The sequence below is a fragment of the Nycticebus coucang genome, chromosome 2 (assembly GCF_027406575.1).
Source record: "Nycticebus coucang isolate mNycCou1 chromosome 2, mNycCou1.pri, whole genome shotgun sequence".
Classification (NCBI taxonomy): domain Eukaryota; kingdom Metazoa; phylum Chordata; class Mammalia; order Primates; family Lorisidae; genus Nycticebus; species Nycticebus coucang.
In genome coordinates, this window is record NC_069781.1 from 62,019,142 (window position 1) to 62,045,628 (window position 26,487).

Genomic DNA, 26,487 nt, shown 5'->3' on the forward strand with positions numbered 1-26,487 from the left:
TCCTAGTTATCAAGCTTTTGTCTGATTGAAAATATGCAAATATCCTTTCCCATTGTGTAGGTTGTCTCTTTGCTTTGGTTATTGTCTCCTTAGCTGTACAGAAGCTTTTCAGTTTAATGAAGTCCCATTTGTTTATTTTTGTTGTTGTTGCAATTGCCATGGCAGTCTTCTTCATGAAGTCTTTCCCCAGGCCAATATCTTCCAGTGTTTTTCCTATGCTTTCTTGGAGGATTTTTATTGTTTCATGCCTTAAATTTAAATCCTTTATCCATCTTGAATCAATTTTTGTGAGTGGGGAAAGGTGTGGGTCCAGTTTCAGTCTTTTACATGTAGACATCCAGTTCTCCCAACACCATTTATTGAATAGGGAGTCTTTCCCCCAAGGTATGTTCTTGTTTGGTTTCTCAAAGATTAGGTGGTTGTAAAATGTTAGTTTCATTTCTTGGTGTTCAATTCGATTCCAAGTGTCTATGTCTCTGTTTTTGTGCCAGTACCATGCTGTCTTGAGCACTATGGCTTTGTAGTACAGACTAAAATCTGGTATGCTGATGCCCCCAGCTTTATTTTTGTTACAGAGAACTGCCTTAGCTATACGGGTTTTTTTCCGGTTCCATACAAAACGCAGAATCGTTTTTTCCAAATCTTGAAAGTACGATGTTGGTATTTTGATAGGAATGGCATTGAATAGGTAGATTGCTTTGGGAAGTATAGACATTTTAACAATGTTGATTCTTCCCATCCATGAGCATGGTATGTTCTTCCATTTGTTAATATCCTCTGCTATTTCTTTTCTGAGGATTTCATAGTTTTCTTTATAGAGGTCCTTCACCTCCTTCGTTAGGTATACTCCTAGGTATTTCATTTTCTTTGAAACTATGTTGAAGGGAGTTGTGTCCTTAATTAGCTTCTCATCTTGACTGTTATTGGTGTACACAAAGGCTACTGACTTGTGGACATTGATTTTATATCCTGAAACATTACTGTATTTTTTGATGACTTCTAGGAGTCTTGTGGTTGAGTCTTTGGGGTTCTCTAAGTATAAGATCATGTCGTCAGCAAAGAGGGAGAGTTTGACCTCCTCTGCTCCCATTTGGATTCCCTTTATTTCCTTGTCTTGCCTAATTGTATTGGCTAGGACTTCCAGCACTACGTTGAATAGTAAAGGTGACAGAGGACAACCTTGTCTGGTTCCAGTTCTAAGAGGAAAAGCTTTCAGTTTTACTCCATTCAGTAAAATATTGGCTATGGGTTTGTCATAGATAGCTTCAATCAGTTTTAGAAATGTGCCACCTATGCCTATACTCTTCAGTGTTCTAATTAGAAAAGGAGGCTGGATTTTATCAAATGCTTTTTCTGCATCTATTGAGAGGATCATGTGATCTTTATTTTTGCCTCTGTTAATATGGTGGATAACGTTTATAGACTTGCGTATGTTAAACCAGCCTTGCATCCCTGGGATGAAGCCTACTTGATCATGATGAATGACTTTTTTGATGATAAGCTGTAATCTATTGGCTAGGATTTTGTTGAGAATTTTTGCTTCTATATTCATGAGTGAGATTGGTCTGAAATTCTCCTTTTTGTTTGGGTCTTTTCCTGGTTTTGGTATCAGGGTGATGTTTGCTTCATAGAATGTGTTGGGGAAGATTCCTTCTTCCTCAATTTTTTGGAATAATTTCTGCAGTACAGGAATAAGCTCTTCCTTGAAGGTTTGATAGAATTCTGGAGTGAAGCCATCTGGACCAGGGCATTTTTTGGTTGGAAGCTTTTTTATTGTTTCTTTGATCTCAGTGCTTGAAATTGGTCTGTTCAGGAGGTCTATTTCTTCCTGGCTGAGTCTAGGGAGAGGGTGTGATTCCAAATATTGATCCACTTCTTTCACATTGTCAAATTTCTGGGCATAGAGTTTCTGGTAGTATTCAGAGATGATCTCTTGTATCTCTGTGGGATCAGTTGTTATTTCCCCTTTATCATTTCTGATTGAGGTTACTAGAGATTTTACTTTTCTATTCCTCGTTAGTCTGGCCAATGGTTTATCTATTTTATTTATTTTTTCAAGAAACCAACTCCTTGTTTCATTAATTTTCTGAATGATTCTTTTGTTTTCAATTTCATTGATCTCTGATTTGATTTTGGATATTTCTTTTCTTCTACTGAGTTTAGGCTTAGATTGTTCTTCTTTTTCCAATTCCATAAGATCTCTTATGAGATTGTTGATGTGCTCTCTTTCTGTTTTTCGAATGTAGGCATCTAAAGCAATGAATTTTCCTCTCAAAACTGCTTTTGCAGTATCCCACAGGTTTTGGTAGCTTGTGTCTTCATTGTTGTTATGCTCAAGGAAGTTAATGATTTCCTGTTTTATTTCTTTCTGCACCCATCTGTTATTCAACAGAAGATTGTTTAATTTCCATGCCTTTGGGTGGGGTCAAGCATTTTTGTTAGAGTTGAGTTCCACCTTTAGTGCCTTATGGTCTGAGAAGATACAAGGTAAAATTTCAATTCTTTTCATTCTGTTGATATTTGTTTTGTATCCCAGGATATGATCAATTTTGGAGAATGTTCCATGGGGTGATGAGAAGAATGTATATTCTTTATCTTTGGGATGGAGTGTTCTATATGCGTCTATCAAGCACAGTTGTTCTTATATCCTTGTTTAATTTCTGTTTAGAGGATCTGTCCAGCTCTGTAAGAGGAGTGTTAAGGTCTTCTGTTATGATGGTATTATCAGATATCATATTGCTCAGACTGAGTAAGGTCTGTTTCAAGAATCTGGGAGCATTTAAATTGGGTGCATAGATATTTAGAATTGAAATGTCTTATTGTTGTATTTTTCCTTTGACCAATATAAAGTGACCATCTTTGTCTTTTTTGACTTTAGTTGCTTTAAATCCACATGTATCTGAAAATAAGATTGCCACTCCTCTTTTCTTCTGAATTCCATTTGCCTGAAAAATTGTCTTCCAACCCTTGACTCGGAGCTTTAATTTGTCTTTTGAAGCCAGGTGTGTTTCTTGCAGACAGCAAATGGATGGCTTGTGTTTTTTAATCCAGTCAACCAATCTATGTCTCTTCAGTGGGGAATTCAAGCCATTAACATTTATTGAGATAATTGATAAGTGTGGTAGTATTCTATTCGTCTTATTTTGTGAGAGTCCATTGCTTAGTTTTATCTTTTGCATCAGTGTGGAGGTTAGGTTCTGTCCTTTAATTTCTGAGATCTTCCTTTGCTGCTGATCTATTGTGGTGGTGAGTGTGCAGAACAGGTTGAAGTATTTCCTGTAGAGCTGGTCTTGTTGTGGCGAATTTCCTCAATGTTTGTATATCCGTAAATGATTTGATTTCTCCGTCAATTTTGAAGCTTAGCTTAGCAGGGTACAGAATTCTGGGCTCTAAATTGTTCTGTTTAAGTAGATTAAAGGTAGATGACCCTTGTCTTCTTGCTTGTTAAGTTTCATTAGAGAAGTCTGCGGTCACTCTGATGGATTTGCCCCTATAGGTCAACTGACGCTTACTCCTGGCACCTTGCAGAATCTTTTCTTTTGTCTTGACTTTGGACAGGTTCATCACAATGTGTCTTGGAGAAGCTCGGTTAGAGTTGAGGCGACCTGGGGTCCGATAGCCCTCTGAAAGCAGTGTGTCAGAATCTTTGGTGATATTTGGGAAATTTTCTTTTATAATATTCTCTAGTATGGCTTCCATTCCTCTGGAGCATTCTTCTTTCCCTTCTGGAATTCCTATAACTCGTATGTTGGAACGCTTCATAAAGTCCCATAATTCTGACAGTGAACATTCTGCTTTCTCTCTCTTCTTTTCTGCCTCTTTTACTATCTGAATTATCTCAAAAACTTTGTCTTCTACCTCTGAAATTCTTTCTTCTGCATGGTCTAACCTGTTGCTGATACTTTCCATTGCGTCTTTAAGTTCCCTGATTGACTGTTTCATTTCCTTCAGCTCTGCTATATCCTTTTTATATTCTTCATATCGTTCATCTCTTATTTGATTCTGTTTTTGAATTTCCTTTTGGTTATTTTCCACTTTATTAGCAGTTTCCTTCATTGTTTCCATCATTTCTTTCATTGTTTTCAACATGTGTATTCTAAATTCCCTTTCTGTCATTCCTAACATTTCTGTATAGGTGGAATCCTCTGCAGTAGCTACCTCATGGTCCCTTGGGAGGGTTGTTCTGGACTGGTTCTTCATGTTGCCTGGAGTTTTCTGCTGATTCTTCCTCATGAGTGATTTCTTTTATCTGTTTCCTTGCCCTAATTTTCCTTTCACTTCCTCTTGCTCTTTAAGTTCTCGTGCCTGTGGAAGTTGTGGGCGGGTTTAGACGGATTGAACACACGTGACCACTTGCCCGTTTTCCACTGTTTTAGTCCTCCTCTTGGTGTCCAGAAGTCTCTCGCTGACTGCCTGTATCCTCTCAGGGGTGATGATAGGCAGATCCCACCAGCCAGAGATGCCTGGAGTCCTATCTGCCCAGACTCACGGTGCCCAGATGCAAGGAAGCTGTTATTCGGCTGCCATCTTGCTCTGCCTCCCGACCCTAGTGGTATTTGGTTTTTTAAAAAACAGAAAGTATTGTCATTTAATTCACAGATAGAGGCAGTAGATGTTGCCCCATACAAGGATAAATGCATTGCTTGTAATGGAGCCAGTGCCTGGCTCTTGTGCTGTAATGAGTCTGTTTTTCTCTTTTTCATTTTAGGAAGACCATGATAGAAAGTAGTTTGGAAGTAGAATGATTGTGAGAGTTGAGGGGAAGGTATTCTTTACTGACAGACATAAGGTTAGAATGTTATTAGTGTTGCCTAGAACAGCAGCTAGGCATGTAGCCTTAGAAGGTGTTATTTGTAGTGTGTCTAGAATGTCTCTTGTCTAGGTGAGTCTGTTCTGCCACAGCCAAACCTTCCAAAAATGTTTACCTCTTTTTTACTCTTATCTGAAATTGGATAACCAGGCAATGATTTCTGTATAGCAACCTGCATATTTTAGAAGTGAATACGTGCTGGGTGTTCCTTGTTAATTTTATGGTTTCCATTTTTATGAAGTTATACCTGGAATTTATAGATAATACTTAGTAGTAGTTATTTTAGTAACTTAATCTGTCTTTGTTTAAAATTCACACAATTTTACAAATGTTATAACCACTGAAAAGCTTTATCTGTTTTTATTTTTTTCCTGCAGTGCGATAATACTTAGAAAATCTGAGTACAATATAAATTATATATTGATAGCCTTTTAGGAGACTGTCAGAATTCAATTTCTTAGAAAGTTGTTACAGAACCAAAGGTTTGACAGATGAATGTAAAATGTCTAGCAAGTGATGTGAATAGTAACAAAGATTTTTATTTCGTTTCTGTCGATTACCTATGCTACTATTATTAATTTCATAGGTTCTTATTCTCTTCAGGTATGCATATTGGGTCTCTTTCATCAAGAGGAATATATGTCTATGCTGAGAGACAAATTACTGGTTTGTAGACCTTAATTATTTAATGAAAAGATTCAGTGAGATCTCAACATTTGAGATTTAAATCATCAAAACTCAAGGGGTAAAATAGGATAACCAGGCATCGAACAAAAAGACTATCATCTTTATGTGATAAGTTATATTTAAAATCGTAACTAGCTTTGTACATGTAGGAGCGGATTTATTCTGTACACTTAAGATTATGGGGAAAATGACATAAAAGCACATGCAGATAAAGCTTGTGCCTTCTGGTGTGTAAAGCAAATATCTAAATATATGTCTATTTGTGTCCACATGCAGAGTTAAAGGACACTTTTCCATGAAATAATGCATTCCTTTAGAATTGCTGTAGATTTTCATAATTTTTTAAAACATTTCTATTGTAACCTACATCAAAAGGGCAGCCAGGGTTTTTTTTGTGTCTGACTATACATATGCATTATAAAAAAGTGAGTCTATTGTAATTACCAGTTTGCAGAGCGAATTCCTGCAGGATTTGTACTCTCCCCATTAGTAAAAGAGATAAGTTGAAATGTATTAAAATTTCACTGTACAACTGGGAGTTTTTGTTCACAGTAAATGTGTTAATGTTTCTTCATTGCTTGACTGTTTGTGTTTAAATTTAGGCAGCGTGCCCAACAGGGACAAAATTATAGGATAAAGCTATGTATAAAAGAAAATCCTTCAGAGAGCACCAATAAGACTCTTTTTAAAAATAAGCAGTTACATATAACAGTACATGGCTGTAGCCACAGAGAAAAGTTTTATCTGTCTATTTAAGAATTATTGGAATTTTTCTTTCCCTTGTGTAAAAGTTAAGAGGACCTAGCTTATGTCAATAGCTAATACACTTTGATGTAAAAACATCCATTATTTTATTCGGTGTTACTCCTACGAAAAGAAAGAGAAAGGATTCTTTTTTGTTGTTCTTATGATGAAGGGAGGCTAATAGCATTTTGAGAGAGAGGTGATAGATCACATTTTCTTCCCTAGTAATGGAATTCTTGCTTGCTAAGAATTCTAATTACAGCCTGTTATATTTTTGGAGTATTTTTCTCTGCTTTTCTTCGTTGCCATGAACTTAATAAATACAATTACTCACATAGATAAGCGTACGTTTTAAAAAATTAATATACAACCACTATCACCTAGGGTGAAAATACAGGATAAAGGGTCCTATTTCTTTGCAGTCTAGAGAGGGCAGAAGTTGCGGTTATCTGTAAACACTGGCTGTACAAGCTTTGGCCAGCCACTCCTCTCTCTCTTAAATGCTGAAAACATACTGTAGTTTTTACTGTTTACGTTTTTCAGTTTCTTCTGCCTGCTTTTCTTTCTTTCTTTCTTTCTTTTTTCTTTTTTGGCAGTTTTTGGCCGGGGCTGGGTTTGAACCCACCACCTGTGGTATTTGGGGCCAGCGCCCTACTCCTTGAGCGCTGTAGGTGAAAATGAAAGAATTTGCCAATAGCTATACGCTGTCTCAAATGTCTCAGACTCAAACCATGTAAAGAAACAAAAATAAAATAGAAAATTTCATTTTGAAATGTTGCTATCTTAGAAATAATGTTTTGTAATTTATTTAATGTGTATAGATACGTGGAGAAGCGAGAGAGAGAGCAAAGGTATGCATATGTGTGTGTGTGTGTGTTAGCTGTTTGTACCCATACGGTCATGGTTCTATAGGAAAACATGAAAATACCCTGAATATTTCATGTTGTGTTATAGGTTTCCTTAAGGAAGTATATTTTTCCCCTTAAATATTTTTAATATTTAATTTTAATTTTCCCCTTGAATATTTTTCTTAAATACGTTTATCCACCTCCCCGCATCCACACCAAAAAGCATTCAGTTTTTTTTTCCATCCCTACACTGTTCTTTAAAACACACATTTTTAACTGATAGACCTTGAAGTTCTTCAGAGCCATTACTTTCTTTTGGCTAATTCGTAGAAAGGCGCCATATGAAAATTGGATTTTGAATCTGATGGAGTGATTCTTGAGTTCTTATGAACCATTTATAGTCTATCAAGTAAATCCTTCTTAGTTCACGGGTTATTGACCCAATGGACCATATTAGCTGCTTCGAAGCTGTTATAGCCCATTATGTTGATTCAGCTGACACACACGTGAACTCAGTCCACATGGCCACGATGACATTAACATTGTTCTGGAAGATCCTTTTTTTCTCCCACAAGGCTTTCTATTTATTTCTTAATTTTCAAGAGTTAGCTCAAAGTTCCTGACAACCATTGCTAAGTCTCTCACTTTGCTCAGTAATATTGAAGCATTTGTTAGCAGCTAGAAGATCTGCTCTTTCCTGCTTTTCTCTGTAAGTATATATCTTTTTTTTTAAAAACCAAGTAATCTTTAATAGAAAAAAGAGCATATTGTTTTTGCAATGTACTCTTGAGAACATTTTACCCTCAGATGGTTGTAGATCCCATAGAAATTTGTGGAATTTCTCTGAGCATTTGAATTTAGCCCTCTGAATTTGAGAAAAACACCTTTTACAAGACATGATAACATTGTATTTTTAAAAAACATATTACCTGAGAGGTGTCCCATGGAAAATTACTGTGACTCGAGCCAATGGTAAAATCAAGATGTGCCTTCATTGATTTATATGAAGCTCTAATGAAGCCAGTCCAGGTCTCAGCACAGACCCCAGGGGAATCTGTGACCTGACATAAATAACATATAAGGGGGCACTAGACTTTTCATCATATCATTATATTTATTTGTAATAGGTATGATTCCTGTGGTGATACCTGCTTTGGGCAAAGAAACACATATTTTTGTAATCAGAGATAATAACGTTGTACAGTTAGATGTACATGGAAGGTATTAAAATGTTTGTTGAAATGTGTTACTAATTCACAATCCCAAGAAAGATATAAATAAAATGCTATATAATAAACCAAGTGTTCTTGGGAGTACTTTGACTTACTTTTGCAAATTTTGACATTTTTTTTTTTTTTTTTGAGACAGAGTCTCACTATGTCACCCTCAGTAGAGTGCCAGGGGTGGCACTGGGCTTAGGTGATTAGTGCCATGGGTGGCACTACTCCTGGGCTTAGGCGATTCTCTTGCCTCAGCCTCCCAAGTAGCTGAGACCACAGGCGCCTGCCACAACGCCCGGCTATTTTTTGTTGTTGTTGCAGTTTGGCCGGGGCCAGGTTTGAACCAGACATTTTCCAGAATGGGGCTGGCGCCCTACTCACTGAGCCACAGGCCCCATCTTAAATTTTGACATTTCTTGATAGAACCATTTAAAGACTGTATAAAATAATGTTCTGAATCACTTTCTTCATCTAAAATGTACCACTTTTTAGAAAATTCTAGTGTAAATTGTTAACTGCTTACTTAGCAGTTTTTCTACCTTTTCATGTTGCTTAAAACTTTACTCATCCCTCCCCCTTTCTATGCAGTTTTGTTCACATCTCCAATTCAGTCATAAGCTACTGTTGGAACTGGAAAAATATCTGAGGAAATCTCATTGAGGAGGAAGGTAGCAAGGGGGATTATTCTTCCTGTTTCCTCTTATACCCAGGCAGAGTGAAAAGAGCCCTGGATTACTTGGCTGCAGCCATTTAGGGACATTTCCAAGCCCCATTTTGTGCTGTTTGAAAAATCTCTCATTTCAGGGATTGTGATGATTAAATCTGAGAACATATTTGAAGTATTATGCAAGCTTCATAGCACTCTACAAACATGGGATATTACTAGTTTCACAATGTCTGCCTCAGTTGGTCTGGATAATCAATTGTCATTTGAAGTGTTAAATTCTAAAATGCAACTTTTCCCCCTTGTTGCTGCACTGGTGTAAATTTTTTCACAAACCTGGAGGAGTAAATCTAGTTAAAAGGTCACCTACTTTTTGCTCTTGCTTGGTAAATGGATTGATTACAGTGCTTTGGCATTTGAAATAATGTGGCCAGCTCCTTTTAGACAGAGGGTAAAGATTTAGATAAAGAACTCCTTTCTTAAAGGAGCCCTTCACATATCATGCAGGAAGGAAAAGTTATCATAGAATTGGGATGATGTCTAACATTTGGCACAACTTGGGACGTCTCCTTTACCTTTCTAATAGGTTACCAAGGTATGGGATCACCGTGCAAATCATTCTTACCTGGATTGGAGGTGCTTTTGAAATATACCAAAATTTAAGCTTTCTCTTGTCTTGCTTCTTGGCTTAATGAGGAATAGTTTCTTTGTGAAGTGTTTAAAGGTTTATAAGTATTCTTGCATCTCATTATAAATCCCGTATTAATGTCTTCCCTATCATATTATATTAGTAATTGTTTTCATGAAGGCCACAGAGAAATGTAATCACATTACCATCTTTCAAATTGCATTAGTGAAAATGAATAAAATGTATATCAATGGAATACAAAACTGCTGATTCAACATTAAGGTGTGAAATGATTATTACTTAGCATTCATATGATATCGGTGGCTTTGGCTCCTTATGTAAAGTTATATCTTCTGGTAAATACAGACTGAGTTTAGTTACAATATGGTTATTTTTTTACAGTAAGCTAACCCCTTATTTTCAATTTGATGATAGGTATGTTCATGGAAAAAGTAATTCCTTTCTAGTTATGTTATCACAGCAGCCTAAGTAGTCTGTAAAATTTAGTAAGTATATAGGCAGTAAGTGGCATATCTTAATTGATAACTGTTAGGTCAGAAAATAAAGTATTTATGCCCAAATTGAAATACCTTTTTATTTCATGTTTTTTTGAGATTAGTAATTGTCTAACAAAATAGCTTACATTACCATAGGCCAGATGTAGTTGAAAAAACATAAACACATACCAAAGCTTGCATATGCTTTGATGACATAGAAGCCTGGGTATTTTCCTTATATAATTGGCTATATCCCGCTGTTGATTTTTACTCTGAGTTTCTAAATTATTTAAATGAGGCCTTTCTTATGTCTATTGATAGTAGGTTGTGATAGGAAGGTAATGACTACAGATGCTCGTTGGGTCTGTGTCTATGAAAATTTATGTGCCTATGTGTGTCCCTTTCTCCCTGTTTGTATTTATGTATTCACATAGTCTAAGAAACATTCATACTCATATAAATACACATATCCCCCAGAAGTTTATGCTTTTCTGTCTTTGTCCCTTTTCCTGAACCAAGTTGGTTTCTTAACCTTTACTGAAGCAATTTTTTCATCACAGTAAATTGAGGAATGTTTTTGGTCATACGAATGGCAAAACTCACCATTGTCAATTCTTAACAGATTTTCTTAGGAGTTTTTAATACCTTGATATTAGTATTGCTGAGCATTATAACTGAGAGGTTTTGTTTTTGTTTTACTCTCAAATTTTTGAAGGATGCCTTAGATTCATTTACATGTATTTATGCATTTGAATATTGAAGACCTACTAAGTGAAAGACAAGTATGCCGCATTCTGTCTCCTGGGGAACGATATCTTATGGAATTAAATGGTTTCACAAAGCTGAAAGAAAGTGGGAGGTATAATGGGATTTTCTTCCCCTTTTTAACTAGCTTTATTGAGATATATTTCACAACATATATTTCATCTATTTAAAATATATAATGTAATGTATTTTAGTGTATTTGTAGTTATATAAACCATCACCATAGTAATTTTGGGAACATTTTCATTGCCTCAGAAAGGAACTCCAGACCCTTTAGCTATTACCCTCACCCCTAGGGAACTTTACAGATTTCCTTGTTCTGGACATTTCACTTAAATGAAGTCATGTAGCATTTGGTCTTCTGTGACTGGCTTCCTCAACTTAGCATAATATTTTCAAGGTTTATTCATGTTGTAGGAAACCATGTTTCCTTTACATCTTTTACATCCATTTTTTAGTTGATGGAGGGATAAGGCCTTTTATTTTATTTATTTATTTATTTTTTATTAAGTCATTTGTACATAGATCGTAAATATATTTATGCCATTATGGGATTCGATGTGTTGATTATTTGTACAAATTGGAGTGCTTACATCCTAATCAACATAGCTTTCATTTCATTTACCCCATTACAGCCATCAAGACATTTGAGTTCTACACCTGATAGATCCAACTTGTACTTGCATTGTGCTCCATAGGTGTGGACCCCCTACTAACCCTCCCTCTATCAACCTACCTCCCTCCTTACCCCTCTCCCTGGGTAGTGCATTTTAAAAAATAAGGTTTTAAAGCTCCTGATTTTTAACAGCAAATACTATTCAAAGATCAACTTTCCCCATTGAATCTCTTTCAGCTATTTTGAACGTTTTTATTATAAAGATAATGTCTTTCCTTTGTTTGTAACTTTTTTTATTGTGGTGTTTTGTTGAAGTTTAACCCTGTCTGAATTGCCCAGCTTTTTGTCTGCACCATGTTGTTTACTGTTTAAACCAGTGGCATCTGGCCTTTGTAGTGGGTCTGGACAGATTCATGTGTTTTCAAATCTTGTATCTCAGTCATAAGATCTAATGCGTTTTCTGTTGAAAAGACACCAAGAAATTTCAGAGCACATTAGGGACAACAAAATGATCATTTTTTACCAGCTTGCTATTTCTTCATATTACATTAAAAAAAAATTAGAAAAATGTAAGGAACCTTTTTATGAAAGGTTATTATTTTTTTTTCTAGTTCTGTTACCACTGGGTAAGATACACACTTTAGCCCTAATTTTCTATTACATGAACTTTTGAGTGGGTTTTGTAAGGAGACAGAATAACTTCATTGATTTACTCTTGCTGTTATTACTATTACATTATGAAAGGTGGCATTTACTTTGAAGTTTAACCCTCTTATGGGCCCTTAGCTTTTAGAGTAAGCTTTATAATCACTGATAATCACTTGTCAACTGTGTGTGTTGCCCATTCAGACTCAAGTTTATATGTTTCTTTGTATAAATATAGAAAATAGGCCCATCTTACTAACACTATATAGATTTGTATTAGTAGCCTCACAGTCAGCCTTAGATAGACTTTTTAGGTTAATCATAAAACTTCTGTGCAAGATCTTTTGGTCTGTGTTCTGTGTCTATCCAGTTCACATCTTTTTGTTTCGTTTTGAATATCTGATAGCAGAACTCTTCAGTACAAATGGTTATTCCTCTACTTTCATCATATACGAGTTTTATATTTCAATAAAAATAAATTTCTCATGCAGTTGTGTAGTTCGTGTTGGTGATGAGTAAGCTCAATACTTACCCACCATGCAAAGAAATACAGGATTTCTTTGCTCAAGCTGTATTGTGACTTGGCCAAATTTAGGAGGCTGATTTCTTCTGTGAAGGCAGTATTGCACAGATTTTCCAAGTCAGTTAGTTTTACATGTTAGCCATATAAAAGCAAAAAGGAAAACTTTCCTAAAAATTATACAGGGAGATATTTTCTGGCTTAACTATCCCTATTTACTGTCATGTCTTTGTAACTGATACAGAAGATGTATATTCATCTTTTTAGTCATGTATAAGATCACTTTCTTCATTTACAAGGCTTTGTAGCCGTTACTTTGTAATTAATGCAATGTATTCTGCAGTGATCCTGCAATCAGGAGATGTATATTCATCTTTTTAGTCATGTACAAGATCACTTTCTTCATTTACAAGGCTTTGTAGCCGTTACTTTGTAATTAATGCAATGTATTCTGCAGTGATCCTGCAATCACTAGCTTTCAGATTCATTATAGGTAATGTTCTATTCTACCCTTTCCCCCCCGGGAAAGAAATCTTTGAAGAACAGTTTTTCTACTCAGTAAAAAGGGTTCATTTGACCTTTGACACTATACATACCTTTTATTCTGGGATATGTGTATATTCAGAGGTGAATAATATATGAAGTAATGAAGTACTATGAAGTTAATTATAACATAGACTATTTTGTATTTTCATGGAGAGTTTGCCGGTTTTACATTTTGATGATATCTATATGTGATTTTTCAAAGTAGACGATTCAGTTCAGTAGGAAATTTGTTCTTTCCTGGTAAATGTTATAATGGAATTTTATTTTATTATTATTTTTAGAAATGTGTTCTTGTTAAAAATAAAAGTGGTGAACCGTGTTTCTGGCAATCATTACAGTCAATTTATTTATATACCAAGATTGTAACATGTACATTTACAGTAAAGCTGATGGGATAGAATAGATGCTAGAGGAATGATAAGCTTTTTCTACAGTTTAATTTTAATGTAGGTCACATAACTATTAAACATTTGAAAATGTTTCAAGTAAAATTTCATAATTCAAGTTGTAAATCTTGCTATATATTCCCTTGACATAAGCAGGGAGAAAGCAGATTTAAGAAGGATTTTTGTTGTATATAGGAGATTGATCAGAGTTAACGAACACATGAAGGGAGCTCCTTGCAATTAGGTTGTTTTGTTTTGTGGAAAACCAAAACACAGAATTAAATGGGTTTTATTTTTAGAGTTTTTTCCCCCCTCTTATTATGATTGTTACTTTAGAATATGTGTTGTATGTTTTTGTTTGCTCCATGGGTTTATTTTGCCTTTCGTTATTTTGTGTCAGATAACTATGGTAAATGTTCCCAAACCAGGAGAAGCTAATAGGAGATTTATTTATTAACCTTCTATATAGTACTTTGTGAAGTAACTGAAGCAACAGTTTGTGCTTTCCTGAGAAATATCATTTTGTAAGCAGATTGCTGTTCAATACACATAACTTGCAAAGTTCAAGCCAGTTATGAGGCATAATAAAGTAAAGAGACTTCAATTTTAGTGATAACAGAAGCTATCACATGTATAAAGCTTTGGAACTTATCCAAAATGCTTATAAATGCACATTTATTTAATATTCAAATATAAACATATTACTGACTGAACTTCAATTTTTTTTTTACAGAATTATCCTGCTTCGTGTATTTTGTTGTACTTTTGAATAGGAATATTTGTAATTTATTTTTATTGTATATTTTCTTCAGTTTTCCATTGGTAATGGAAATAAATTGAGCTGTGATTGGAAAATTTATCTTGCTCTACATTACATCATCTAAGCGCTATTTGTAACACACATAAACATTTTTGAACTCTAATATTAAAACAGATGATGCTCTGTATACTACCCACCTTAGAGGATTATACTATGAATAATATTATGTATATCAAAGTGTTCATGTATTCATTAAGACTAAAATATATATTAAACATTTTACTAGATATTGGAGTAAAACAATACATGGGGAAAAATCACAAGGGAAAAACATAATCATTTAAATATAAAATGTGGAAAGCATTTTGAGGCCATAAATAATTGTCATTTATTGAGCTTTTACTGTTGTCAGGCAGGGTAACACATACTTTATATTTAAGTTTTTTGCCATTGTTGTAATGTCATTCTTACTATTATTTTGCAGATGAGGAAAGGGGCTCAGAGACTTATGGATTTCTTTAAGTGCCTTTAGAGCACCTGTTATGATATTTGCCACTATATATTGTAAGTCCAACAGTCATTCATTCTGTCTTGCCATCATGGAGCTTAATCCTAGAAGGGGAAACAGACTCAAATCAAATATCACACAGATAAATGTAACATTTACAACCTGTGATAAGTGTTGTGATAGATCCATTAGGATATAGGAGACTTAATGGAGAACTTGTCTTGAGTGGGAGATAGGGTACTTGCCCTGGGGAGTGAGTGATCCTTGAATTGAAATCGGAAGGATGAGTAGCACTTCACAGTGCAAGTGAGGATTGGAAGGTGGGTGCATAAAGAGAATTGGTTTGGAGAAATAGAGAAAAAGGCAGAGTAACAGGTCTGCTAGTAGGAAGAAATGGACAGAAGTTTGACAATAACTTCAGCAAAGCAAATGGCATACAAAAAGATCAGAGATGTGGGACACTGAGAAGAGAGAATATTCATTGAAATAGGGAGGAAAGAGGAATGGACAGGTTGTTAGGAGCCAGTTTGAACAGGCTAGAAAAAAGACAAATTGTGGTAGTAATAGTGAGAATGGAAGACAGGAAAGGCAGAGATAAATCATTTTTGGAGGAAGGCAGAAAGAATGTTGAAAACGCTGGCCCATGACTGCCTTGGTGTGATTGTAACTTAAGATTCCTAGTTAATGGCATGGACAACTCACCCAGACTTGGGTATGATTCCTGGATCTGCGACTTTACTAGTCGAGTGACTTTAGGTAAGGTAGTGAATTATCTCTACCTCAGTTTCTTCACTGGTGAAATAAATGCAATAATTACTAGTAACAACTTTATGCTATTTTCTGAGGATTAAAGGGTCAATATTCTAAAGGGTGTAAATTACCTCAAGGTCTAGAAAATGGCAAATGTTCAGTGTAAATCTAGCTATTATTAATTATAACAGGTCATGGTTTGCTGTTATAAATAAACAGAAATCTTGGTTTGGTAGAGAAAAGCATAGAATAAAGAAGGAAAGATGGTGGTTCTCAAAAGTGTGTAAGAGCCTCCTCCTTGTTCTCAGGGTCTCTCTCCTAAACCTACCAGCCACAGACTGTCAAGTCCTTGAGCACAGAGACAATGCTATTCGTTTGCTGCCACTTAAGGCAGTACCTGGCTCCAAACTGATGGTTTTTGCATAGTGATGATATTTGAATCTGTAGGAGGGCATGAAGTTGCCAAATTAAGGAGTGAAGAGCCTGGCCGTGGGAAACACCTGTATTTATTTACAATGGAGAGAGAGTGAGCAGTTGCTGCCAGAAAAACTAGGATAGTAAGTCTCTACTGCCTAGGAGTGAAGGGGAGTTAGTGCCGCAAGCTGCATCAAAGTCTGGACAAGGAAACTAAAAAAAAGACCAGATGTAATCCTACCTCTAAGAGCAGTTTCAAGAGAGTATGGGGGCAGGATCCAGATCACAGAATTAAAATGTAGGTGGTAGTGAGGAAGTGAAACACTGGTTGCTGGGTGCATGGATTTCTCCTTCAAGAAATTCATGGTAAAGGTAAGCAGAAGAAATAATTACTTTTAATAAGTTAAAGTCTTAATAAAATTTAAAAGAATTTAAATTTAAAATTATTTTTGCTGTTGCTGGGGAGTTGAGGAAAAGCTGACCGTGTGAGAACTGAGGAAAGAGTTACAGGGCACCTTTGATGGGATAGGGTCCTGCCTCATCCAGACCTGAATAGTAATTCCTGCATATCTAAGTAGGGACAAAATCTGGCTGAACTGTCTCTTCTTTTGTTCATCTCTGCATTTTCAAACTTCTAGTTCAGATAATGTAAACATATACAGCATGGTCTTGTTCAGAGTGCCCAGAAGAGAGTTAAAGGTGTTCAGACATGAGCTGAATGAAAGCAGCAGCAGATGTGCTCAGAAGAATGAAAGCTTATTCATTTCTGCTCTTATTGCATGTCTCCTTGTAACACATGTACATTTTTGAGGCTTAACTGGCTTTGATAGTTTTATGATAATTTATGTTTTTTAAGTGTTGGTAAGTTGGCAAGTGATCACATTGGTTCTATTTTGTTGTGAATAAATAGTATGTCAAACTTTTATGCCATTTCAAAAATGTTATTTAGAATAAAACTTCCTTTGAAGCCACAATAGTCTCTTACTCAAAATATTTATTTAGACCATATTGTTTAAATATATGTAACTCCCTTAAGGGACGATTGTAGTCTATATAAATCTGAATTTAAAACAAACCTTCTGGAATTCGCGGAAATACAGAATGGATATTCCATTGCTTAAGTGTTTATATACAAAAGGAGTTGAGGTGTTCCAATGTTTGTATGTTTAGGTACAAAAAGAGTAGAATTTATAATAAGGGATGGTGATCTGAGAAGTTTTACTCCCAAATGTACCAGATGTATAAAGTTATTTAGGAAATCAAAATATTTGTATCATAGACTAGTTCAGAGTAAGTGAATGAATGAATGATTGAACCAGTTGAAAAATAAATATATATAAAAGTAAATTCACACTCCTAATTTGCTCTGATCTTGAATATAGCTATGATTAAAGTTGATGGATGTATGCTTTAAACACAACACAAAACTAGGATATTTTTGTAAAATAATTAAATTTCAAATTAGCAATTTAAAGTATTTATCTTATGCTGGAGTTTGTATTTAGCTGTCCTTGAAAGATCATCTTTTTTTTTGGTTCTCCTTCGATTTTTATAAAGCAGAGGGTATTGTTTTAAGCATTTATGAAGTCTTCTAGTATTGTACTTCAAATTATATAAATTTTTTGTTGTTGTTGCAGTTTCTGGTCGGGGCTGGGTTTAAACCTGCTACCTCCAGCATATGGGGCCAGCACCCTACTCCTTTGAGCAACAGGAGCCGCCCATATATAAATGTTTTAATGTCAACATAGGTCCCATATCTACATTTATTATTAGTTTGTCAAGTACCTTGTTTTATGTGGAAACACTGCCTTCTAAACTCTGTTTTTTTTGGTCATTGTACAATCAAGTTGTGAATTCATTAAGCAATGAACATGTTACTTTAAGAAACTGTCTCAAACCTGGGAAGTTCTGTTTCTTAGTCAATAAACTTATGAAATAAGAAACTTTTGGAAGAAACATTCCCCCTTATAACTTACAAATTTCTTTAATCACCAATAAACATAGCCAACTTTTACAAGCTAGCTAATGTGCAGTTGGATCACTGTTGACATTGGAAGAGAGACCCTGAAATATCAGGCAGATTATAATACAATTGAATACTTCCTGAGAAAAAAACAGAAGAGCAAATTAGGGATGAGGATGAAATATAAATGGAGTCCACAGTGAAGACTCCAGCATCTGATACCAAGTAGGGATCCACAGATTTAATGTTAATTAATGAAAGAGAAATACTTTACACTTATCTGATCCAAAGCACAGGGAATAGTGAAAGCCCATTCAGTCTTATTCTCAGTAAATGGAATTTGTCCCAACCATGTTAACAATATCTAAAATATTGCCTGTTACAAAGGAGACAATTTATCTAAAAGTCCAAATGGTTTGAGAAATAGGAGCACCTGGATCTGTGTGAGTGTGTCTTTTGGGCACAGAGCTGTGGTGTCAGGTATTCCCATGCCCACCACCCTAAATCAGCAGTCGTTGATTGCATCTGAATCTGCAGGGAAATCTTTTTCTGGCAGTTCAAGTAGTTACAGTAGATTGTTAATCTGTGAATAATCAGACTAAATACATTCTCTCTGTAGAATTTCTATGCAAATTAGAATTAAATGTATGAGATAAATTTATTGACTTGATCTCATATATTTAAGGAACATAGGTCAGCATTAGCATAATTCTTAAATACAGGTTTTTATTCATAAAAAGTTATTCCATTTATGTTAATTTTCTATAGATTCACTTTATAAGATAAACTGGTAAGATAATTTTTTGAAGTACTTATAAGGAAACAAGGATTTTTTTTAGTTTTTCAGTTTTCTGATACAATTGTACTGTTCCATATAGGTATAATATGTTCGTGTAAATGGCTCTTCCAGTTTTGTATCCAATCTAACACCAAAATTTGAACTTTTTTACATCACCATTAAAATAAAAAGAAGGTTGTTTTATATTTTTCAAAATAAGAATGAAATTGAATGGATAAATTTAAAAGTCCCAAGGAATCTGGATGTGATTTAAAAAACCAGAAATATACAGCGGCGCCTGTGGCTCAGTGAGTAGGGCGCCGGCCCCATATACCGAGGGTGGTGGGTTCAAACCCAGCCCTGGCCAAACTGCAACCAAAAAATAGCCAGGTGTTGTGGCAGGCGCCTGTCGTCCGAGCTGCTTGGGAGGCTGAGGCAAGAGAATCACATAAGCCCAAGAGCTGGAGGTTGCTGTGAGCCATGTGATACCACGGCACTCTAGCAAGGGCAGTAAAGTGAGACTCTGTCTCTACAAAAAAAAAAAAAAAAAACCCAGAAATATGTTAGGTCCTATTGGGACAACAAGAGTGTCTTCTAAGATATATCTAAAAGGTCTGGCTCAGTGGCTAATGCCTGTAATCCTAGCGCTCTGGGAAGCAGGTAGATTGTTTGAGCTCAGGAGTTCAAAACCAGCCTGAAGAAGAGTGAGATACTGTCTCTACTAAAAAATAGAAGAAACTAGCCAGGCATGGTGGCACATGCCTGTAGTCCCAGCTATTCGGGAGTCTGAGGCAAGAGAATCACTTGAACCCAGGAGTTTGAGGTTGCTGTGAGCTACAGTGACACCACAGCATTCTACCCAGGGCAACAGAATGAGACTCTGCCTCCCCACCCCCAAAAACACATGTGTATGTATTATATACCTAAAAGCCCCCCCCAAAAAAACACGCGCGTGTGCGTATGTATTATATATCTAAAAGATTAGCAAAGCAGTTAATTGAAATTTATCAGAAGAAAGTAATATTCTAATAATATTTGTTTGCCATGTTTTGTAAACATTTTACTTGAACATTAATCTATTAGAATGTATTTTTTGTATTAATCAATAGCTGGATAAACGTAAATTGGTTCTCTAGTATTATAAATCCAGATTCTTATAGAATATGTGATCCTTAATTTTTATACTACTTGGCCAGTGTTTCTAATTTCTAAAGATTATTATAAATGATGTAAAACATTATTTTAGTGAAAGATTTTTGTTTACTTAGCATTTTGGGGGGGGTACGAGATTTTGATGATATCAAAACTTATTTTTAAAACTCCCCAGTCCCCTACCAATATAAAGCCTTTAAACATGGAAGTGGGCACTTTTTATTAAAATGTTGAAAATATAGAATATCGGGCGGCGCCTGTGGCTCAATGAGTAGGGCGCCGGCCCCATATGCCGAGGGTGGCAGGTTCAAACCCAGCCCCAGCCAAACTGCAACAACAACAACAAAAAAAAATAGCCGGGCATTGTGGCGGGCGCCTGTAGTCCCAGCTGCTGGGAGGCTGAGGCAAGAGAATCGCTTAAGCCCAGGAGTTGGAGGTTGCTGTGAGCTGTGTGAGGCCACGGCACTCTACTGAGGGCAGTACAGTGAGACTCTGTCTCTACAAAAAAAAAAAAAAGAAAAGAAAATATAGAATATCTCTGAACAGATGCTGATCTTTTTCTCCTTTATTTTTCAGGCCATCCGCTGCACGCTGGTAAACTGCACGTGTGAATGTTTTCAGCCAGGAAAGATTAACCTGAGGACTTGTGATCAGTGTAAACATGGCTGGGTGGCACATGGTGAGGAAAATCGGGGCTTTTCTTTCTATTTTTATTATTTTCATGTGAAAGTGAGAGAGAGAGGGAAAGAGAGAGAGAGAGTGTGTGTGTGTGTGTGTGTGTGTGTGTGTTTTGAGAGCAGGCACTGGCCTAAAGAAGAGAGGTTAGCTATGTTCCAAGTGATGGTTTATATTCAGCCCAGGGGTCTCAAACAGCATATTCTCGGCTCAAGGAAGTAAGGCTAGGCAGGCCACTCTCTGCAGAAAGGTGAAATGTTTATAGGACAGTTGGGCTTTGGGGTTCTTACTGAGCATAGGAGCAGCCAGCAAGCACCAGGCCTGATGGAAACTCAAACATACCACAGTTGGCCTTTCAGGGCTTGGACCTCAGAGGTAAGCTGGCAGCCTCTCACTGTGAAGAAATCCTCAGTGACTGCTCACCCTTGTCACATGTATTAGGGGCTGAGTTTATCCCTCCAGATGTTAAATTTTGCATGGTCTAAGGTGGGCAAGAGAGTGAATGGGAACATTATTTGGCTGATATCTGAAAAAAATCTGTAAATACTCCCCTTCAGTGTGCATTAGGTTTGGAGGTGGTCAGTGCGATAGAGTGTGAACTCTGTGTAGGGGTGCATTTGGAGTGGGGTGGCCCAGAGGGAAAGATGTGAGCATTGAGGCTTTTTTTGCCAGGTGCACAGAGCTGTTCTGTCAATATGCCTTGACTGAGGATTCAGCATGTTCTTACGTATGGTTCACATTTATTGTTCTTAAGCAAAAGGAGACCTGAAAATAAGCAGATTTTTTTTTTTAACCTCCTAGACTGCAGAATTTAAAAAGATAGGTAATGTTTATAAAAGAAATTCTGGCTTGAGATTTTTTGACAGCCTGGGGTATTGGCTCTTAAGTGGACATATTCTTCATTCCCAAGCAGTGCCAAACATCCAGTGGGTTGTATTTTTATAAATGTCATGTTATTCTAGCAAGATCTGAGGTAACAACACTGGGTCATGCCTTGAAATGCTTTTAATTTATCATGTACCTCGCTTGTTACGGCTTTTGTGTTAGAGTTGCAGGGACATTTCAGCCATGTTTCTATGAGAGAGGGAGAGTAGTATGAGAGGAATACATTGGAAGGAGTATACTCCCACCATGTAGCCACAAATACGTAATCCTTCATTTGCCCCTGGGGATGGAACTCCTTCCTGCCTCATTAACAACAAGGCCAAAATCTGTAACAGTCCAGTCCAGTCTGGAACAACAGATAGCTGCTGTTACTTCTGCAGCTGATGTATTTCTTCTTTCTTCCTATATTAGTTTGCTAGGACTGGACTGTCATAACATAATACCACAGGCTGGGTGGCTCAAACAACAGAAATTTATATCCTCACAGTTCTAGGGGCTAGAATTCCAAGATGAAGGTGTTGGCAGGGTTGGCTTCATTCTGAGGCTTTTTTTCCTGGTTTGCAGATGGCCACCCTTGCATGGTCTTTTCTTCCGTGGGCACACACCGTGGGTGTTTCCTTGTGCATCCAGAGTTCCTCTTTTAAGGACACTAGTCAGATTGGATTAGGGCCTATCCTAAAGGGTCTCATTTTAACTTAATCACCTTTTTAAAAGCTCATTCTCCAAACATAATCAGATTCTAAGATACTAGGGGTTATGGCTTTAACATATGAATTTGGGGGGAATACAGTTGAGCTCATAACATTTCCAAATAGCCTTCTTTCCCTGAAGAAGTATTGCTAGGTCATAGGTACAGAGCTCATGTCCCAAGCCATCAAGAATTACGGGAAAGCTATGTTAACTAGTGTGATGAAAATGTGTCAAATGGTCTATGAACCAAGTGTATGGTGCCCCATGATCATACTACTGTACACAGCTATGATTTAATAAAAAAAAAAAAAGAGGTCACTAATGGCAGTATTGGAATAGACTGTTCTGAGATCTAATCTTGGCCCTGCCACTTCCATGACATGTGACTCAAAATCCCTGGACCTCAGTTTTTTTATCTGTAAAATAGGATTAATAATACCTACTTCATTAAAGATAAAATTAAAGATTAAAGATAAAATATATAAAGCCTTTAATAAATGATATACATTTAAAAAATAAACTAGACATTAGATAAGCAGTAAAGTTGGGGGGGGTCATTCATTAAACAAAGGGCTTTTTATTTATTCTCTCTCATTTTTATACAAAGGCATCTTGTATTACTTACCATCATCTGTAATGGTAGTCTTATGAGTATAAATGTTGACTATGTCACCAGAGTTTTTTATCTATCTAACTTCCATGTGCATATTACATTAGTAATGAAAAGAAAAAGCAATACTTCTTCCTTCCTGAACAACATACATTATTCCTGACCAATGATTCTTTCAAAGACTTTCTGAAGAATGTGATTTTTCACCCAACTTGAATAAGATATTTCTGTTTCACAAGACTGTGCTTTCCCTACTGTACCTTTAAAAGCTCTGTGTTTGGGGGATATTAATTTGGGGCTTCTCAAATACAAGCCAAATGAATTCTCATTCTTTCCTTCAAAATTATCACCTTGACCTCTTTTCTCCCCCACAACAGGGATGTATCTATATACAACTTAAAATACATACACGCAGGTATGCAAATCCCTGTTCATTAGGGCAAATATGACAGTGAGGGGTTGGCTTCTAGCCTTCAAGTTGGCAGTGGAATGAGAGCACCCACTCTTTTTGCCCCTAGCATTTCAATTAATTGCTTCATTCCCTCCCCCAGCACAGAAACCCTGAAATCATGTCTCCAATTATTTCTGCTCAGAGGTGAAACACAGCAGGTTTTCTGGCTGCCTTACTTAGTACAGTGTCTTATGTGTGGGATGAGGAGGAAGTTACTTGCTTTTTCTAGTGTGTAATTTTTCTCCAAAGTGCCCAGAACAGCAATAAGATTACTAGAATACATGTAATAGAATTGTTTCATGGTAGCACTGAACATATTCTGCCTGTTATTGTGTTATTAAAACTTCAATAACTGCTGCTAAAAAATAACCAAACTCAAGTTGGTTATTTTTGGAATTTTTAGTCTGGGAGCAGTGGCTCATACCTGTAATCTAAACACTTTGGGAGGCATGGTGGGAGGATCACTTGAGGTCAGAAGTTTCAGACCACTCTGGGCAACGTAGTAAGACCCCATCTCTTAAAAAAAAAAAAAAGTTAGGCTGGCATGGAGGAATGTGCCTGTAGTCCTAGCTACTTCAGAGCCTTAGGCAGGAGGATCACTTGAGCTCCTGGGCGGTCAAGGTTTTAACTGTGGTAACACTATTGCATTCCAGCCTGGGAAGCACAACGAGACACTGACTCTTTTAAAAAACAGTTTTTAGGAATTCACTGGCCTCTTTCAAAGAAATGCCTAACTATATCTCCTTTGTTCTTCAATTTATTCCTAAGATGTTGGATGTCGTGGGTCATTAGTACCATATATATGCACAGACACATGGCTGTGTATATGTGTACACACACACATTCTTATATACTCCATTGCCTTGCAGATTGCTTCACAAGCCTGTTCAACATTTTATTTATTAATTTATTATTTTATTATTATTATTATTTTGGTGACAGTCTCACTTTGTCACCCTTGGTAGAGTGTCGCCTTCTTGCTGAAGCTAGTCTGGAACCTGAGAGCTCAGGCAATCCACGCACCTTGGCTTCCCAAAGTGCTAGGATTACAGGCCTGAACCACTGTGCCCAGCCCCTGCTCAAATTGTTGACATTAGCTGCTTTACAAAAATCTTGAGAAAGGTGTTTTTAAAATTTAAAGAAAGTGATTGATTAATTCATTATACTATAACACCTGGATTTTTTAATTACTTAGTGGAACATGTTATTATTCTCAAATTAGTTCCTTGAAATCTTTAGCACTATTGAGTTAAGGGGGGATGAGAGTGACCCAAAACAGTTCTTTGAATACTAATAGGTATTTCCCACTGCATTAATAAAAGATTTCCTACCTCTTCCTCCCATTAATGAATTTCAGTGCATTCACTGAGATTTGATTTCACTTTGATGACAGAAAGCAGGGCTTACTGAATTTAACTTTAAGACAAACTTTTGGCGGGTCGTGGTGGCTCATGCTTGTAATCCTGGCTCTCTGGGAGGCTGAGGCAGGAGGGCTGCTTGAGCTCAGGGTTCAAGGCCAGCCTGGGTAAAAGCAAGACCTCTCATCTCTACTAAAAGTAGAAAAATTAGCAGTGCATGGTGGCTCATGCCTTTAGTCCCAGCTACTAGGGAGGCTGAGGCAGGAGGATTACTTGAGCCCAAGAGTTCGGAGTTGTTTGAGGTTGCTATAAGCTATGATTGACACCACAGACTCTAACCAGGGCAACAGAGTGTGATTCTGTTCTCCAAAAAAAAAAAAAAAAAACCCAAACCCTAATGTTTATGTGTTTGATGGCCATACTTAATCTGTAATAACTTAGTTGGTAGATAAATAGCTCAGAATTTCTAATTTTGTTGTGTTTCTGTTTAAGGACTTTAGCCTATTGCCACTTAATTCACTTAACTGCTGTATTTCTTTTCTCATGTTTTTCTGTGCTTTTCTTTCATTTACCTAAAATAATTTGAGTACATTGAAAAATAACAATAAGGGTGGCGCCTGTGGCTCAGTGAGTAGGGCGCCGGCCCCATATACCGAGGGTAGTGGGTTCAAACCTGGCCTCAGCCAAACTGCAACCAAAAAACAAATAGCCGGGCGTTGTGGTGGGCGCCTGTAGTCCCAGCTGCTTGGGAGGCTGAGATAAGAGAATCGCATAAGCTCAAGAAAAGCTGGAGGTTGCTGTGAGCTATGTGACGTCATGGCACTCTACCAAGGGTGGTAAAGTGAGCTCTGTCTCTACAAAAAAAAAAAAAAAGAAAGAAAGAAAGAAAAATAACAACAAAAATTTCCCACAAATGTAATTCCTTTTTGTTAAAAAACGCCAAAATAAGATACCAGGGTAAGATCACTAAAGGTCTTTTTTACTGGCGAAGAATGTTGTTGTTCTGTTCTTTTGTAGAAATTTAGTTTGCTGTGTTTTGACACTTTGCCCACATATTAGAGTAGGAATTTTTTTTTTTTTTTTTGAGACAGAGTCTCACTTTGTCACCCTTGGTAGAGTGCAATGGCATACATAGCTCACAGCAACCTCAAACTCACCCTTGGTAGAGTGCTATGGCATCATAGCTCACAGCAACCTCAAACTCTTGGGCTCAAGTGATTCTCTTCCCTCAGCTTCCTAAGTAGCTGGGACTACAGGTACCTGCCACCTGGCTACTTTTAGAGGTGAGGTCTTGCTCTTGCTGAAGCTGTCCTCGAACCTGTGAGCTCAGGCAGCCCACCCACCTCAGCCTCCTAGAGTTAAAGTAGGAATTTGGCTATTCACAGAGTTGAAGGTCAGCCAAAGATTTACATAGTTTAAAACATCAGTCCACGTTATTCCCTCCTATTGGGTGAGGGTGAGTCCTCATCATTCCCCCCTGAAGAATCTCCAGTAGGAGCTTGTTGCCTTTGTGAAAAACTGGAGACATGATTTAAAGGCTGAGAACTCCTGTACTAAACCATTTTTTTTTTTTTTTTTTTTTTTGTAGAGACAGAGTCTCACTGTACTGCCCTCAGTAGAGTGCCGTGGCGTCACACGGCTCACAGCAACCTTTAACTCTTGGGCTTACGTGATTCTTTTGTCTCAGCCTCCCGAGTAGCTGGGACTACAGGCGCCCGCCACAGCGCCCGGCTATTTTTTTGTTGCAGTTTGGCCAGGGCTGGGTTTGAACCCGCCACCCTCGGCATATGGGGCCGGCGCCCTACTAAACCATTTTTATTGCTTAATATTTGTGAATTAATTTTAATGTTCATAGTTCAGATGAAGATTTTATTTCTAAATTATTCACGTCACTGCACTCCAGCTTGAGCAACAGAT

General features: G+C 36.8%; 1 protein-coding gene across 8 annotated transcripts in view; it reads left to right on the forward strand.

Moving 5' to 3' along the window:
* Positions 1 to 26,487, forward strand: part of BNC2 (basonuclin 2) — a 485,316-nt gene that overhangs the window by 284,043 nt on the left and 174,786 nt on the right. For all 8 annotated transcript variants that reach the window (XM_053572246.1, XM_053572235.1, XM_053572240.1 and 5 more), the window contains one exon: positions 20,478 to 20,580. In XM_053572246.1, the coding sequence (XP_053428221.1) occupies positions 20,478 to 20,580 (103 nt within the window). The remainder of the gene's footprint in view (positions 1 to 20,477; positions 20,581 to 26,487) is intronic.